This window comes from Macaca thibetana, chromosome 1, assembly GCF_024542745.1.
Source record: "Macaca thibetana thibetana isolate TM-01 chromosome 1, ASM2454274v1, whole genome shotgun sequence".
NCBI classification, from domain to species: domain Eukaryota; kingdom Metazoa; phylum Chordata; class Mammalia; order Primates; family Cercopithecidae; genus Macaca; species Macaca thibetana.
In genome coordinates, this window is record NC_065578.1 from 159,935,126 (window position 1) to 159,951,909 (window position 16,784).

Genomic DNA, 16,784 nt, shown 5'->3' on the forward strand with positions numbered 1-16,784 from the left:
TGGCAGATGGAAGAGACAGCCCTGCCTTCAGGGAGCCTCTAGTCTGAGAGGTAAGATGAGACACATGGGCACTAAAACACCACCATAGACACAGGTGTTCCCAAAACTCACAGGCCCAATTGTTGTAAGAACACAGTCAGAGGATAGAGCAATTAGATGTGAGCCTGTGAAAGAGGGAAGGTTCCAGAAGAAGCTGAGTCTGGAACAGAGAGAGGAATCACTGAAGTGAGGAGTGGGCACCAGAATAGGGGTTACTCTGTGAAGGCGGGAGCAAGTCAGTCGATCCCTGGGATGGGGGACACCCAGATCAGCTTGAGTGGCCATCACTTCTTTAACAAGATGGGCCAAAACCAGGGTCCGGAAAATACATACACACATGGCTGCTCCAGGGGCCTTCAGAGGGGTGAAGACCGCCGGCCCCGACTTCTAGATTAGTTCCTTACCCCGCTTTCACTCCCAGTCCCCTGCCCATGGCTGCTGTGTGCCAGAAAGCACAGACCCTGGGAGTCACTGCTCCCTTACAGGAGAGGCCGCCTGAACACAGTTGCCCCATATCCAGGCAGAAATGGGGCGCAGGGCCACGTTTCACCCTGTCTGCTAACCAGGAAACTGATTTCAGGCTGGCTAAGGGGACCCTTGTACAATCACTTGTCTATTATCTTCATGTGGCTTCTCCAGAGAGACCAGGTTTTCATGGTCCTATGAAGGACAGTCAACTTCAGTTCAGTTTAGTTTAACAAATGTGTGCTAAGCATTGCTGACACTTTGCCCTGTTTCCAACATGACTCAGCACTTCACATACCATGGTAGGAAAAAAAAACCAACAGGGTCGCCCTGACTGGTTCTGGTCCCCAAAATTAGCCTTGACTATTTCCCAGAAACTTGGCCTCTCTAACAAAAACCATTTGATCCCTGAGTTTTGCTCTGCTGAAGTCTGAGGATACGTTGTGACTCTGATGACCATGTGAGAAAGTTGCTGTTTTCCACTGTGAAGAAATGGTACCAAAGTGAACACGGTCATCTAGGCCATTTGGGACTTTTTCCTTGAAACATTTGTGCTTTATATTTGGTGAGCCAGTTTTGTTTGAAAGCTGACTCCCTTCCACTCTTCGCAAGTGAAAGTTTGTTTTCTTCTCTTTTTTTTTATAGCTAACAATAATTTATTGTATATTTCAAAATAGCTAGAAGAGTTGATTTGAAGTGTTCATTGTTTTCTTTTCTTTTCCAAATGTATTAGTCTCTGGTCCTCCTTTGACAACTTATTCCTGTAGGTTCTACAAAGCTATTGGCCACCTGGCTCCAAGCAAGGGAGCCAGCAAACAGGTGGAACTGACAGTGCACATTACCCCTTGGATCTGATCTGCAGCCCACCTCCTCTGGCTCCTCTGAAATGTCTCCTGTGCAACGATAGAGCTAAACCAATTCTTGCCAAGTCTGTTTCTGGTTCTGGTTCTGATGGTGCGTAGCCAATTGTGCCCACATTGGTAGCAGCAGGAGTGGAATCTGGGTTTGATGCTATGGCCTGACCATGACATGATTTCTGTCAGGATCAGCAGACGAGGTTTCTGGAATCTGACCCCCCTGGTAGTATTTTCAGGGTGAATGTGTTTGTCCAAGGATTCCGAGACTTCTTGGAGTTTGAGAATACAGGGTTGAAGAAATTGTTTGACGTCTCTATGACTGTTGGAATTCTCTGTGGTATGTGTTTCATGTTGGTGTCAGTAGGTTCTTTTCATTCCACGCTCAGTCCTCATCCTTAAGTTCTGACTTTTAAAGTTATTATGGTCCAAATAGCTATTGATAGCTACAAAGGTAAAATTCCTATAGCTAAGATAAAAGGAAAATCAGCTTTCATTAATTTCTCTAAATAATTAAATGATGCTGGGTGCTGTGGCTCACGCCTGTAATCCCAGCACTTTGCGAAGCTGAGGCAGGAGGATTGCTTGAGCTCAGGAGTTCAAGACTAGCCTGGGTAACACAGTGAGATCCCATCTCTACAAAAAAATGTTTTAAAAATTATCCAGGCAGGGGGGTGTGCACCTGTAATCCCAGCCTGTCAGGAGGCTGAGTTGGGAGGATCACTTGAGCCTGGGAGGTTGACGATGCTGTGAACGGTGATCATGCTACTACACTCTGGCCAGGCATCAGAATGAGACCCTGTCTCAAAAATTAATTAGGCCAGGCACAGTGGCTCACTCCTGTAAGCCCAGCACTTTGGGAGGCTGAGGTGGGTTGAGCACTTGAGACCAGGACAAGGGCTTCCCTCTATAAGCTGGCTTTGGACCTGTTAGACTGAACCAAGGGACTGACTCAGATTCTCTAGAGTGGTTTTGGTCTAGATTCTAGAATAGAGGTCAGAAAACTGGCTGTCAGGTTTGTTTTTTTTTTAATAAAGTTTTATTGGAACACAGTCATGCTCCTTGGGTCAGTATTCTCATGGCTGCTTTCCTGCTACAAGTTCGAGACTAGCCTGGCTGGCATGGCAAAACCCTGTCTCTACTAAAAATACAAAAAGAAAAAAAAAATTAGCCAGGTGTGGTGGTGCACACCTATAATCCTGGCTATTCAAGAAGCTGAGGCACAAGAATTGCTCGAGCCTGGGAGGTGGAGGCTACAGTGAGGTGAGATCACACCACTGAATTCCAGACCGGGTGACAGAGCAAGACTCTGTCTCAAAATAATAATAATAATAATAATAATAATAATTAATCAAACGATTTAAAAATAATGTCTCTTCAGAAATGTGTATATGAGGTTAAAAAGGGAGCATTATTGCAAGGATACGTACATAAAAAGAGAGAGATTGCGCTGCTAAATTCAGAAGGAGATCTCCAAATTACTCAGATTTTCAACAGTGATGCTTCTTCTTAAAAGGCCTAATGGGACTTAATTATATGTCTTATCATATGTCATTTATTTCAAATGTTGTCTCTAGGTTTAAATATCCTTGTCAATTGGTGACATTCTTACCCATAAAGATAAAATTAAGGCCCTGGAGATTTGTTAATGTCCCACTCTCTCATACAAATCGATTGCACATTATACCTTAATGAAAGACTCCATTCTCCTCCATTCTAGCTGATTAACCAGAACCATTTAATTTTATTATAAATGGATGGTATTTCCATTTTCCTTCCATATACTAAAGGTTCCTGCTACAAGCTAAAGAACAGGACTATTGATATCACAGGACATAAACACCCATGGACAAGGGCTTCCCTCTATAAGCTGGCTTTGGACCTGTTAGACTGAACCAAGGGACTGACTCAGATTCTCCAGAGTGGTTTTGGTCTAGATTCTAGAATAGGGGTCAGAAAACTGGCTGTCAGGTTTTTTTTTTAATAAAGTTTTATTGGAACACAGTCATGCTCCTTGGCTCGGTATTCTCATGGCTGCTTTCCTGCTACAAGGGCCATGTTGAGTAGTTGCATACAGAGTGAGAGCAACTGATCAGAAAGTACACAATTTTATAGAAGAAAGTTTGGTCTACCTAACGCAAGACCAACAAAACAAAAATGAATTACCTAGGACTAAGTGGATTAAGAATTGGTTTCATTATGATTGATATTTTATTTTAATTAATATCAGAAAAAAAAATCTGCTTACCCTATCTCTCATTCTCAATTTAACATATACCTACACAAACTGGAGTAAGGCACTCTTTTTAAAAAGATTTTAATAATATATTTTATTTGACTCAATATACCCACAATATTAACATTTCAACATGTGGTCAATCTAAAAATTATTAATGAGAGAGCTAATCTTATTTTTTCAACCCATGTCTTCAAATCCAGTGTTGGTTTTTATACTTACAGCACATGGAAGCACTCTTTAAATGTCACTTCGTCCCAATTGAACTTTCAAATTTCAAAAGAAAAAACAATCCCATGGGAAATCTTAAAATAGATTATAAACTAGTATATCATCAGGACAATTTTGAAAGAAGAAAAAAAAAACCCTGCATTTCCTGGCAGGCTAGCAATATTAACAAATATGGCAATCTTAAAGAAAATAGCACGGATATAATACTTCACACATAAAAGCAATTTCTTCCCAGCTCTAGGGGCTTTACAAAGCCTCCGGTCAGAAGTTCACTGTGCAGCCTGATCAGATTATAATGACCTGTGTCAACTGGACTTGTCTACAGAACAGTACTCGTAACTCCCGCAGCCTTTGTTACAATCTTGTGTTTACTGTTGGGGTGTCATAGGCCTCAGAAGCAGGCCTTAGACAATAAAAATATACTCTAATCTTTCCCCTTCTCTGGTCATAAAGAAATCCCCTGACCTACCTTGTCGGATTGCAGGTCCTAAGACCCCTGTTTCAAAAGAGAGTCTGCCCAGTTCCCTGGAGGAAGGAGTGCTGCATAGAGGCCAATAAGAATCTGAACAGACAGGCCTTGCTGGGTTTCCCTATCGCCTCTATTAGTATTAGACCACACCCTTCTTGTCCAATCACATTTCTACATGGTTGTCAATCATGACTACCCAGTGAAGTCTCCATAAATGGCCATGATGACTGGGTACAGAGCACTTCCGAGCCTGTGGAGGTTCCTGGAGAGCAGCACCCCCAGGGAGGGCATGGACGCTCCAAGCCCCTTCCCCATACCTCGCCCTGTGTATCTCAGCATCTGCATACTTTGTAATATCTTTTATAATGCACCGGTAAATGTGTTTCCCTGAGTTCTGTGAACCGCTCTAACAAATTAAACCTAAAGAAGTGAGTGTGGGAACCCCAACTTGAAGCTGGTCGGTCAAAAGCTCCAGAGGCCCAGACTTGTGGTTGATGCCTGAAGGGGCAGCGGTTTTGTAGGACTGAGCCCTCAACCTGTGGGATCTGATGCTCTCTGCAGGCCGAGAGCATCAGAATTGAACTGGAGGACACCCAGCTGGTGTTCACTGCGAGTGCTTGCTTGGTGATGGCGAGAGACCCACACACTTGGTGGCAGAAGTCTCCTGCATTGATGGTTGTCATTGTGTTGAGTGAGAGAACAGAACAAGCACACTTTATGTTTTTTCCTCTTATCAGTGCTTTTACAAGTTCCTTTCCTTTTTATGATCAAATATCCTATGTTATAAATTTGAGGGGGAAAATTGTAACCAAATAAATTAATATAGCTTATTCACTTCTAGATAGAATGAATGTTTATGGTCATGTAGGTTATTTATATAGATCCAATGAGAATCTGTCCTTTTTCTTACCAGAAAATAATTGGATATTGACCATGCCAAAATTCCACTTAATTAGGTATGTGTTAAAGAAAAAAAGTATCCAATGCCACTTGTTGAAGTATGTAAGGATATCTTTATTCAAGATCGTCATGATAGGTACAGGAACCAGGGCAATGGGGTCTTGCGGTTGTAGGGAGAGATTGGACTCAACTATGAATACAGCATGGGCAAGTGAAAATCAGTAGCTAAGGACCAGGAGGTCAGTGGATAGAAATTACTAAGAGGAAACAGGAGTAAGGGGGATTCCGGCTAAACAGACCTAACAGGATTCTTGCTGCAGACAGGCCAGGGTGATCAAACATCCCCTGGGGCATGATGAAGGATGAGGAACCTGGTCAGATGTCAAGGGTGATCAGATGTTGAGGGTAGGGGGTTCTTGCTAAATTGACTTAGCAGGGCTCTTTGCTAAAACCAGATTTTACAAGGAAGCGCACAGATGGGCCTAGGAGAAGATTCAGAAGCCCAACTGAAATTTGGCCAAACAAAGAATTTTTGCTATATGATAAGCCACTATTAAGGAATAAAGACTACATTTTACATGTGGAAATGACACCTATGAAGTCCTCTAGAAAACTCTGGCATGGCTTTAGAACTGATGAAATTCCAGCCTTAGAGGTAGTAAAAAAAAAAAAAAAAAGAATAAATAAAACCTACATTTCCTGGCAGTCTAGGAATATTAACACATATGGGAATCTTAGAGAAAATGGTGCTGATATAATACTTTACACATAAAAGTAATTTCTTCCCAGCCCTAGGGGCTTTACAAAGCCTCCAGACAGAAGCTCACTGTAAAGCATTAATATCATGTGGCTCTGGTTTCACTAGCCATACAAAAAGAAAGTATTTATTTATTCATCAACACCTCCTGTTATGTCAATAGAAATAAATTTTGGTCAAATAAAACAAAATATCAATTTGATGATGCTGCATCAGGAAGTTATTAAGCAACATATACTGTTAAACCCATGCCTCAATGGCAAGGATTTGCCCACAAGGAAAGAAAATCCATAGATGCAAAGCCCAACTCTTCACTCTGCTGGCTTCATTCATGACCAAGTACCACTGCGCGGTGGGGATGGGGATAATTTGCATCTGGAGATAAGCCAAAAATAATATGTTATCCTGACTGGTTTAGGACTCTAAAATAATAAGCCTTGGCTATTTCCCATAAATTTGGATTCCCAGCTGGGTGCGGTGGCACACGCCTATGATCCCAGCACTTTGGAGGGCTGAGGCGGGAGGATGGCTTGAGCCCAGAAGGTTGAGGCTGCAGTGAGCCCAGATTACGCCACTGCACTCCAGCCTGGGTGACAGAGTGAGACCCTGCCTCAAAAAAAAAAGAGAATTCCCTGACAAAAACAATTTCATCCCTGATTTTTGCTATGCCGTTAAGTGAAGCTGTGTTGTAAAAATGATGCTGATCTCCACCAAACGTGATAACCTTGGGTCATTTTTTTTCCCCTTCAAATACTTGTTGCGTTTCGTGTTTGAAGAGCCCATCTTTCTGAAATCTGACTCGCTTCCGCTTTTCACAAGCAACTGTTTTCTTCTCTAAGTGTTTCTGCCTCTGAGTCTTCGACAGCTTCTACTGTGCGCCAGCACCACCGCCGAGCTGAGGATTTGGAGATGATTTGAATTCCTGCCTGGCAGAAGTCCATCCTCTGGAGGAAGAGACTGCTTGAAAAAGAGAGAATTCTCCTCAAGTATTTGGTGGGGCGTCAATACCACCTCTGTTTGCCCTGACACGCCATGCAAAATGAAGGAATCCTCAAAACCACTGTGCCCAAGGAGCCAGCCCAGGCTCCCGGGAACTTGTTTTCTGAATGGTGGTAATGTCCACCCTCTGGCTCCTGATCCAGCCTCATCTTGTGCCTCTCTTGAGCTCCCTCCCCCTAATTCCATGCCTCAACCACTCTTGAATTCTTCTGGTTCCTGGAACATAACAGCCTCTTCCTGCCCCAGGTTTTTGCACAGTTTTTTTCTGTGGGGCTACAGTGGGCAGGGGGCAGGCTAACACCTACCTTTCCTTTGTAATACATTACTTGTTTTTCTTTGTTTAATATCCATCTTCTTGGCCAGACTGTATGCTTCATGAGGACAGGGACTGCCTCTCTGTTCCCATTCACCTTTCTGTCTCTACTGTCTACCTCAGTGCAAGACAACTAGTCTAGTACACTAGCTTAACAAGCATTGATTGAACACTATCAATGTACTGTGGGGCCTAGAAATGTTTGATTAGGGAAATTAAGTCAGGAAGCTTGTTTTGTGGTTTTACGGCACCTCCTGAGTCAGTTCTTCACAGAGTAACAAAAACTATTGAATGAGATGAAATTTTGAGAACATCAGGGTTTAAACTCAAAATGTAAGAGTATGAAGTTATGCACCATTTTGAGATCATGTGTTCATTTACTAACTTATTCAATGAGTACTTTACTGAGCATCTACTATGTCTCAAGCACTGGGGATAGATAAAAAGGTGGATAAAATGACCCAGCCCTTGCCTTTACTGAGTGTGTAGTCTAGTGAGGGAGGCAAACAATAAAGCATCCACTCCCACACACAACATATAAAATTATAACTGAGTCACATATTAAGGAGAGAGGTACAAAGTGCTCTGACAGCCCCATAGCAGGTTTTCTGTCACCTGGAGATTGCCTTTTCTGCAGACAAGGTGCCTGCTGAGCTGCAATCTGAAGGATGAGGAAGAATAAAGCAGCCAAAGAAGAGCAGTGTTAGGCTGCAATTCTCCATGGGTGGCCTGCATTTCCTGCACAGCTTATGGGCAGAGGCACCGGCTTCTTTGTTCTAGGCAATCTTTTTAGTGATGTTTGCACAGCAAACACCCTTGGAAGATAGCAAGAGTGTCCCCCTCCAGACCAAAAGGCAGATTTGTTTACTGTCCGATAATAAAGATAGTGTCTCCCTTATCTTGGGCTGGCCAAGGTGAGGAAGGCTTACTGCTCAGCATGAAAGATTTGGGTTCCTTAAACTAGTGATTCCTCTGCTGTGATGTAACTCATTGCATCCACAGCATCTACCCGGGCTCCTCCAACACTGCCCTTGTGGGACTTGGGGGCTAAGAGGAACTGACCCAAACATGAAGTTCATGCTGCTTGCTGTGCCATGGATAATAAAGTCCTTTGTCTCTGACCTAGGAGTCTCCTATCTTCTGCCAACATTCATGAAACTGTAGCTATCTCATTAATTTGCAAGCAGCATAAAATCTCAGATCTTTCACAGTTATTTACAGGCAAGTGGATGTCATATATAAAGGCCCTGTGGTGGGAGTCAGTAGAGCAAATATAAGGAATTAAAAAAAGACATACAAGCATGAGTGGAATATAGGGAGTGTGGGGGTCACGGCCTGAGATAAGGCTGGGAGGTGGTAAGCCTATGGGACGCTTGGCAAATCCTGTCGACACAGGCCCAGGGGGTATCTTGGCCATTCGTTGTGACAAAGCTGCCCTCAGACAGAACATGTGGAATTAATAAACTGAGCTGGAGGGAGCATAGGACAGCAAGGCTTGGGCCAATGTAAGCCTGTGAAATAATTTTTAACAAAGGAAGATAGTGAAAATAGGAGGTGTTTTCTTAACACCCTGTGCTCTGCGGTGAAAAATTTTGCATTTGCATGCCACTTCATAATATCACTATTAGAAATTAGAAGTCCTCCTCTCAGCGCCCCAAATGAACAAGAAGAAGCTATCATTGACTATCATTGCTGTCAGTCATCTTGCGTACAAAAGGAGGCGGTCATCTTAAAAAGGAAAAGTGATGCCCCTTTCGTATTCACCAAGCGTGATTCTGGACAAGCCGCTTTTTGTCCACCCCTCTTACAATGAAGGGAAGGGACTGGCTGAGTTTTAAAGGAAGACAAAAGGGAAAGAGGGAGAGAAGAGGGAGAGAGGAGAGAGACCTCACCAAGAGAGAGCTGCAAAACCAGCCTGGACAAAATTCGATTATTACCTAACATTAGTGAAAAATGAACATACTTTCTTGAGAAGCCCTCGGATCCATTCTGGCTCTTGGAGATCTGAACTTTTCACTCACTGCCTATTAAGCCTGCAAAGAATGGAGTTGTCCTGGATATTTGGCCAAAAAAAAAAAAATTATCCACAAACAGGGACATAATCAGGCAGAGAGCCTCGTTAAGAAGTTTTGTTCTTGTCCTAGGAGTGATGAGAGATCACTGAAGGATTTAGAGAAGGGCTGTATCATCAGGCTTGGGTTCCAAAGCCTCACTGAGTGAGCCGGGGAGCTGACTGATCTGAGATGCTCCCTGCAGCTGCCCTGTAGGGCCTGTATTTCCTCCGTAGTGCCTCACTGCAGCACCGAGCTTGCAAAAGATCCTATCTCACTCATCTTTATGGGAATTTCAAAACAGAAACAAAATAGCACCAGGGCTTAAACCATTCTTGGGAATTTCCCCGTCTTTCCCTCTAAATAATCAGCACATAAATTGCAAAAAAAAAAAAAGCAGACATGAGCCCAAAAGGGAGTGCTCAGTTTCAGGCTGTGTGCTTTCCTTCCTCCCAAGGCTCTCTGGCCCTTGCCCAGCCTGAAGACACAGAGAAAGTGTGAGGGGGAGGGTAGGAGGGTAGGTCAGGCAGGGCAATGCTGAGCCTGGGAAGAAAACAACAGCCTTGTTCAGGGCACTGTGGCTTATGTAACTCAATTGTGCCCAGTTTCCACCTGGCCAGGGGCCTGGAGTGAATGCTGAAGATGCAAAGGTAGAGGCTGCCAGAAAAGCCAGGAAATTGCTGGCAAGAGCGCCAGTGGTGGGGTGCAGGAGTGGGAGGAAGGCTGGGAAATGCGGCTGAATCACATCTCCGGAAGCCCCCCATCATCACCCTGGTGGCTCCTCTGCTGGCAGGTGCCTCATGAAGACCTGACCCAAAGTTTTCAAAACTCTGTGGTTTCTCAACCCTCCTCTGGTAATCCATAGTACTCCCCCGCCTCCACTTGCCAGCCTCGTGATTCCTTCATTGACACATAGCTCAGTTCCCATAAAAGGGCTGGTTTGCTGAGTCGGGGAGTGGAGTGGGACAGGTATATAAAGGAAGTACAGGGCCTGTGGAAGAGGCCCTGTCTAGGTAGCTGGCACCAGGAGCCGTGGGCAAGGGAAGAGGCTACACCCTGACCTGCTCTGCGGCAGCCAGAATGTGTGTGAAGGCGGCTCAAACAGGTACCGGGGCTAGTCACGGTCAATCCATCAGAGTTGTGTTTTCAGGCCCAGACAGCCCGCAGAGCCCTCTACCTGCTGGGTAGGGGACTAAGGGAGTGGGGAAAGGGGAAGGGGAAGCAGAGCCAGAGGCCAGGGGAGGGAGTGAGGCTGCAACCAGGAGGCGGGGTGGGGTGGGGGCACGACGGTATGAGGGGGGGTTCTCAGTTGCTTGGGGGAGGGAGCAGGGCGGAAGGGCAGGATGCACTTGCAGGGGTCTGACCCTGGATTTCTCTTCAGGCTTTGTGGTCCTGGTGCTGCTCCAGTGCTGTGAGTAATCCCTCCACCCCTACTTTAAGTCCAGAGGTGTGGTGAGGGCACAGGGCAGGTGTGGAAGAGGTCTTAGATCCAGGGGAACACTTGGCCAGTTTCTTCTGTTCTTTCAATGGCTTAATATTCACGTTTGCTAAACCGGAGTGAGGAGTATATGGATGTTTATTTTACTATACTCTTTGGTTATGTGAAAATTCTCAAAATAAGAAACTTTTAAAGGTCCTGGTTCAGTGAAGGCTTTGACTAACAGTCCCTGGGAGCCGCTAGTACAGTTGCCCAATAGCTGCTTGGATGAGTGATGCCCACATTGTTTGCAGCAGGAGAAACGGAATTAGAGGCAAGGAAGGACTTCCTGGTCCATTGTGATATTGTGCCCCAGCTTGGGGGACCTGCTGAGAGAGCACAGGACAGCCATTCTGGGTGGGTTACAAGTTAAAGGCAGTCTCACCAGGAGGCAGAGAAAGGTGGGCCAGAGTCCCTCATGGATGAAGGACCTCACTGCAGGTCACTAAAGGTGCCAGCCTGAAAGCCAGAGCCATCTGTGACACAGGCTGTCTTGGGCCTTCCCCTCCCACAAAGCCACTGCTTCCAAGAAGCCTGTTGTGCTGGCACCAGGTCCCATTTCACCCTTATTCACCAGCTCCTACCCTTCCCCCACACAATGCCTGTAGCGTATTCATCCCCTGCATTTGATCTTTTCTAAGCATTTCCAGAACAGGCCTTATTTTCACCAGTCAGGGAACTCCCCAGAGGCAGGGGGACCTGAACCAGCTCCTTTCATTTAAGAATTATGACTTTGCTCACAATCTGCATCCCACTCCTCCTCACCCACCCCCACACCCCACTGGTGCTCAGCTTTGGGCTCAGCCTGAGGTCTCTTGCCGAATCCTGGCCCGGGCCCCACCCCTGACTTCTCCTTCAGGCTCTGCATACAAACTGGTCTGCTACTACACCAGCTGGTCCCAGTACCGGGAAGGCGATGGGAGCTGCTTCCCAGATGCCATTGACCGCTTCCTCTGTACCCACATCATCTACAGCTTTGCCAATATAAGCAACGATCACATCGACACCTGGGAGTGGAATGATGTGACACTCTACGGCATGCTCAACACACTCAAGAACAGGTTGGGCCAGGGCTGGCCAGGAGAGGAGGGACCAGCTGGGCTGGTCCCAGGACAGGGCAACCCCACCCAGAAGGATGGGCCAGGCCCCACCCTACTCATCTATGACTGGAGAATTAGAGGGGCTTGGCTTAAATGGGCGGAGGGGATGACCGTAGGTGCTGGGCAATATTTGGGGTGATGAGAGAGTGTAGATGGAAGCACAGCTGAGCCTCTGTGGGAAGGGGGAACCCTCTCCCCCCCACCAACGTGCTCTCCAGGGAGCATGGAAAATGTGCATGACTCTACTTTGCCATACTCTGTCTTCTCCACTGGGGAAAACAAAAATGGGCAGCAGACCTCAGAGTAACTCCCATGAAGCCTGTGACCCCTCAGAGATCCACCACTATGAATCTCTATGGGATTCCCAAGAAGTCCTATGGGAGGACATCAGCAACCTAACCCAGCCTCTCACCCAAAGCAGGAAACCTACTATGGCCTCTCAGACATGGGGCCACACCCAGTGTCATGACAACCACATTCCACCCCTGCCCTCCCCACCTCCCTGTGCCCCACAGGAACCCCAATCTGAAGACGCTCCTGTCTGTCGGAGGATGGAACTTTGGCTCTCAAAGGTAGGAGCCTCTCCTAGGGGCAGGATGGCAGAGGATGATGGCATAGGAGTGAGGAGCTTGGGTCTCCCCCACCCACGGTAGGGATGTTCCAGGGGCTCCAGACTGGTTAGGTACAAGGCCTACCTGGTTGTCAGGGGCCTGCCTGATGTGTGGCAAAGAAAGCAGAGCCCAGAGAGGGAGCAGGATTTGCCAAGAGTCACACAGCAAGTTAACAGTGGATCTCCCAATTCCCTGCCGACGCTCTATTTACTACCTCACAGGCTCGAAAATATGGGACTTCTGGGGCTACTGCCATTAGGGCTGGAAAGAGACAGATGGAAACCAATGGTGAAATTGAGGAGTGGGGAGACCCTGGGAGGAGTCTTTGAATTAGGTGGGGTTGGAGCAGGGCTTGAAATGGGGCTGGGTATGGCCATTGTTGGCACCTATGTGCTGGGTGCTCTCTCTGTGTCTAGCACCCTGTCTCCCCATGATCCCATGTCGTCCTCACAACAGCACGGTGAGCTGTTATAATTGTCCCCATTTTACAGATGATGAAACTGAGACTCAGGTTATAACCTTTCACAGTGGCTGGCTAGTAAGTGATAGAGTAGGACTAGGAAACCTGGAATGCTTGGCTCTAAGGCACATGCATGCCTGGAGGTGACCCCTCTCCCAGTCATGCCCTCCCAGAGCTGTGTGGCCTCAGGCTCCCAGCTCTGCAGGTCCTGGAAACCCCACCAAAGGCCCAAGGCACCTAGCATATCAGTACTGAGCAAGCACACCACGGGGCTGATTTGGTCCTAGATTTTCCAAGATGGCCTCCAACACCCAGAGTCGCCAGACTTTCATCAAGTCAGTACCGCCATTTCTGCGCACCCACGGCTTTGATGGGTTGGACCTTGCCTGGCTCTACCCTGGACGGAGAGACAAGCAGCATTTTACCACCCTAATCAAGGTGCTGGTCAGGTCAGGGACAGGGAGGGAGGTGGGCAGGTAGGAGGCAATGGAGTGGGCTAGAAGCTGGCTTCAGCTGCTGTCCTCCTGAGGACAGGTAAAGAGAGACTTAAGCCTCGCTGCAGTGTCCTGGGACCCCGTGCCCTGAAGACCTCACACAGCAAGGAAGGCTTCTTGTGACCATGGTGGGAGGTGGGAGTGGGGTTCTAAGAGGTGGAAGGTTGTGACTGAGCGGAGCACCCACTCATCACTACCCACTTAGTGCAATGCCCACTGTCCACCCTGCGATCCCATCCTGATGCCACCCATACCCAGCATGCACTGCATCCAGCGGCTCTCAGCTCTGTCTGGGGCAGCCCAAGCATCTCCAGTTACCAGGGGCAGAAGGAAGTCTAAACAAATTGTTCACAATACCAATAAAAATCACTTTAACTTTGGGATTTCACGTACCAGCTAGAACAAAGCACAGACCGAAAGGCAAATGTCCCCCAAAGTCATCTGCGGGCCAATAGGGGTCACCCACTGTTCCGATGCTCCCTCCAGGACAGGGAGTAATTGAGTGCTGATGGGTGTGCATGGGTCTGGTGACAAGAGTAGTCAGTTTTTTAGGAAAAGGATGGGTGACCTGAGGATGGGACCACTGATGAGCCACTTTATCACTTCCACCAGGCCCCAGGCAGGTTGGAGATCATAGCAAATGGGATGCACAGAGACCTAGGCCCCCTCGACAAGTCTACCTCTCGTGCCCTCTGGGACCCCCTCTCTCACCTGCCTGTCTCCCATCTAGGAAATGAAGGCCGAATTTGCAAAGGAAGCCCAGCCAGGGAAAAAGCAGCTCCTGCTCAGTGCAGCAGTGTCTGCGGGGAAGGTCACCATTGACGGCAGCTATGACATTGCCCAGATATCCGAGTGAGTCTCCTGCCCCAGGCAGCTTCCCCAGAACCTCTGTCAACACTCCTGTTTCCCCACCACCCCCAGCCCTAGCACTGCATGTAGACTGAGGACACTGGGCTTCCAGTCCCAGTTCTTCCAAAGCCTTGATGTGTGACCTTGAGCAAGTCGCTTACCTGCCCTGTGCCTCAGTTGCCCCATCTGTCAAATGGTGCATAACAATCCTTGCCTTTCCTTTTTCACTTGGGCTGTTGTTGAGCAGTTGAGAGAGTTGCTATGAAAGTATTTTGGAAAGGGAAATGGAAAAAGCTATTCAAACCCTCTGGCCATTGCAGAGTATTTTCTCCATGCCAGGCTGAGCAGAGTGCTGGGCCCTGGAAAGGCCAACAGCAGCCTCTTTCTAGAGTGCTGGGGAGTCCTCAAGGCTCTCTCACACACACAGGCCTCCCCCTTTCCTGTTGGCCCCACGCCTCATCCTCACCCCGCCCCTCATGCCTGTGAGGAACAAGGAGCAGCCAAGCAGCCTCATCTCTCCAGAGAGCAGAGCCATGGGTCTCGGGAAACCCAGGAGTAAGGAACAAAGACTCTCCAAAATGACTTCAGAGCTTCCTTTAGGATCCCAGGGAGGTGTGAACTCAGTGCTTAATTAAACGGATTCTTTAGAGGGTGGGAAACAGGTGGCTCTCAAACATTTGCCCCACATATCCGAAGAAGCTCGTATTCATGCAATCCGCCCCCAGTGGGCTCACCGGGTTTTGCGGGTGTGCAAAACCTCCTCCCACCCAGTGCCTCTTAGGTTCAGGTCATCCTTTGGCCTTGCTCTTTCCCCGCCAGGCTGTCTGTTGATGCTACTTTGAATCTGCTTTCACTGAGATAAGCATGGCAGGAGTGGTGGGGGTAAGGTGGGATAGAAGCCAGCTCCCAAACGTGTGCTGGGCATAACAGAGGACCCATTCTTGACTGAAGTGCCCTTGTGGGACCCTGAGCCCATGCCCTGGAGTGGCACAGGGTGGTGTGCCAGCAATGGGGTTCAGGCTAGCAGCCTGTCCGGCTGCTGTCTGCTTCCCTTGTTCACATCCTGCTGGAGCCTTAAATGGGAGCCCAAAAGCTTTCCTCTTTTTTTGTTTGTTTTTTTGTTTTTTTGAGATGAAATCTCACTGTGTTGCCCAGGCTGGAGTGCAGTGGTGCAACCTCTGCGGCCCAGGTTCAAGCAATTCTCCTGCCTCAGCCTCCCGAGTAGCTGGGATTACAGGCACCTGCCACCGCATCTGGCTTATTTAGTAGAGACGGGGGTTTCACCATCTTGGCCAGGCTGGTCTTGAACTCCTGGCCTCATGATCCATCCTCCCCAGCCTCCCAAAGTGCTGGGATTCCAGGTGTGAGCCACCGCACCTGGCCTAAATCTTTTCGATTAATCATTTCCTGCCTCACCCTCCATCGCCTTCCTCCTCAGACACCTGGATTTCATTAGCATCATGACATACGATTTTCATGGAGCCTGGCGTGGGACCACAGGCCATCATAGTCCCCTGTTCCGAGGCCAGGAGGATGCGAGTCCTGACAGATTCAGCAACACTGTGAGTTCTCAGAAGGAGGGAGGGCCAGGAAGGGGCCGCAAGACCTGCCATCTGCCAGTGCTCACACACCAACCCCTCTAGTCCTCAGTACAGTCCTGCAAGACAGGGGGTATGAGGCCCATTCCACAGATTAGGAAACTGAGGCCCAAAGTCTGGGTATGCTCCGTGGCTCTGGGAAGGTAGTCTGCAGGGTAAATGGAGTGTAGGCAGGGGGCAGAATGGGGAGAAGCTGGGAACTGAGGAGGTGGGAGCCATTGTGCCCCCAGAGCCAATCACCTGATTTCTGCATCTGTCAAATAGTAATAGTCCCTTCCTATGCCTCAAAGGATTTTTTTCAAGAATGCAACCGTAAAATTCACTTTAAAGTGACATGATCAGTTCCCGGAGGGACAGGGGAATCCCCAGTGCACCGTATACCTATAATCGCTGTCAAGACAGCAGCAGTATTAATTGTTCAATCTTCCGCACCTGTGCACTAACTGCTCACGTTGTTCCCACCCTACCCCACCCAGGACTATGCTGTGGGGTACATGTTGAGGTTGGGGGCTCCTGCCAGCAAGCTGGTGATGGGCATCCCCACCTTCGGGAAAAGCTTCACTCTGGCCTCTTCTGAGACTGGTGTTGGAGCCCCAATCTCGGGACCAGGAATTCCAGGCCGGTTCACCAAGGAGGCAGGGACCCTTGCCTACTATGAGGTAAAGGAGTTAGGGGAGAAGGTAGGATTCCCCCCACACCACCAGCAGCCCTGGGGAAGGTGATTCCCCACCACGTTCTTGCTTTTTCTCCTTTGGGAATAAAGAAAATGTCCGGTTGCCCCCGCATGCCTGAGGAAGTGGAAGGGAAAGGTTAGGACATTTGTTGCTGAAAGTCTCCAGCAGGTACAGGCACATGGGCCTGCAGCACTAGGCCCCTGGGAT

At 47.9% G+C, this 16,784-nt stretch overlaps 1 protein-coding gene across 2 annotated transcripts in view; it reads left to right on the plus strand.

The window, feature by feature from the left end:
- The window catches only part of CHI3L1 (chitinase 3 like 1), a 56,824-nt gene that overhangs the window by 38,723 nt on the left and 1,317 nt on the right, over positions 1-16,784 (plus strand). Inside the window, exons 2-9 of one of the 2 annotated variants that reach the window (XM_050764100.1) lie at positions 10,314-10,419; positions 10,696-10,725; positions 11,651-11,852; positions 12,407-12,463; positions 13,250-13,400; positions 14,187-14,308; positions 15,744-15,867; positions 16,380-16,562. In XM_050764100.1, coding sequence (XP_050620057.1) covers positions 10,395-10,419; positions 10,696-10,725; positions 11,651-11,852; positions 12,407-12,463; positions 13,250-13,400; positions 14,187-14,308; positions 15,744-15,867; positions 16,380-16,562 — 894 coding nt within the window. In that variant the 5' untranslated portion in view covers positions 10,314-10,394. Of the gene's footprint in view, positions 1-10,270; positions 10,420-10,695; positions 10,726-11,650; positions 11,853-12,406; positions 12,464-13,249; positions 13,401-14,186; positions 14,309-15,743; positions 15,868-16,379; positions 16,563-16,784 lie in introns of those variants that run through there. The other variant, XM_050764091.1, reaches the window with a different exon arrangement.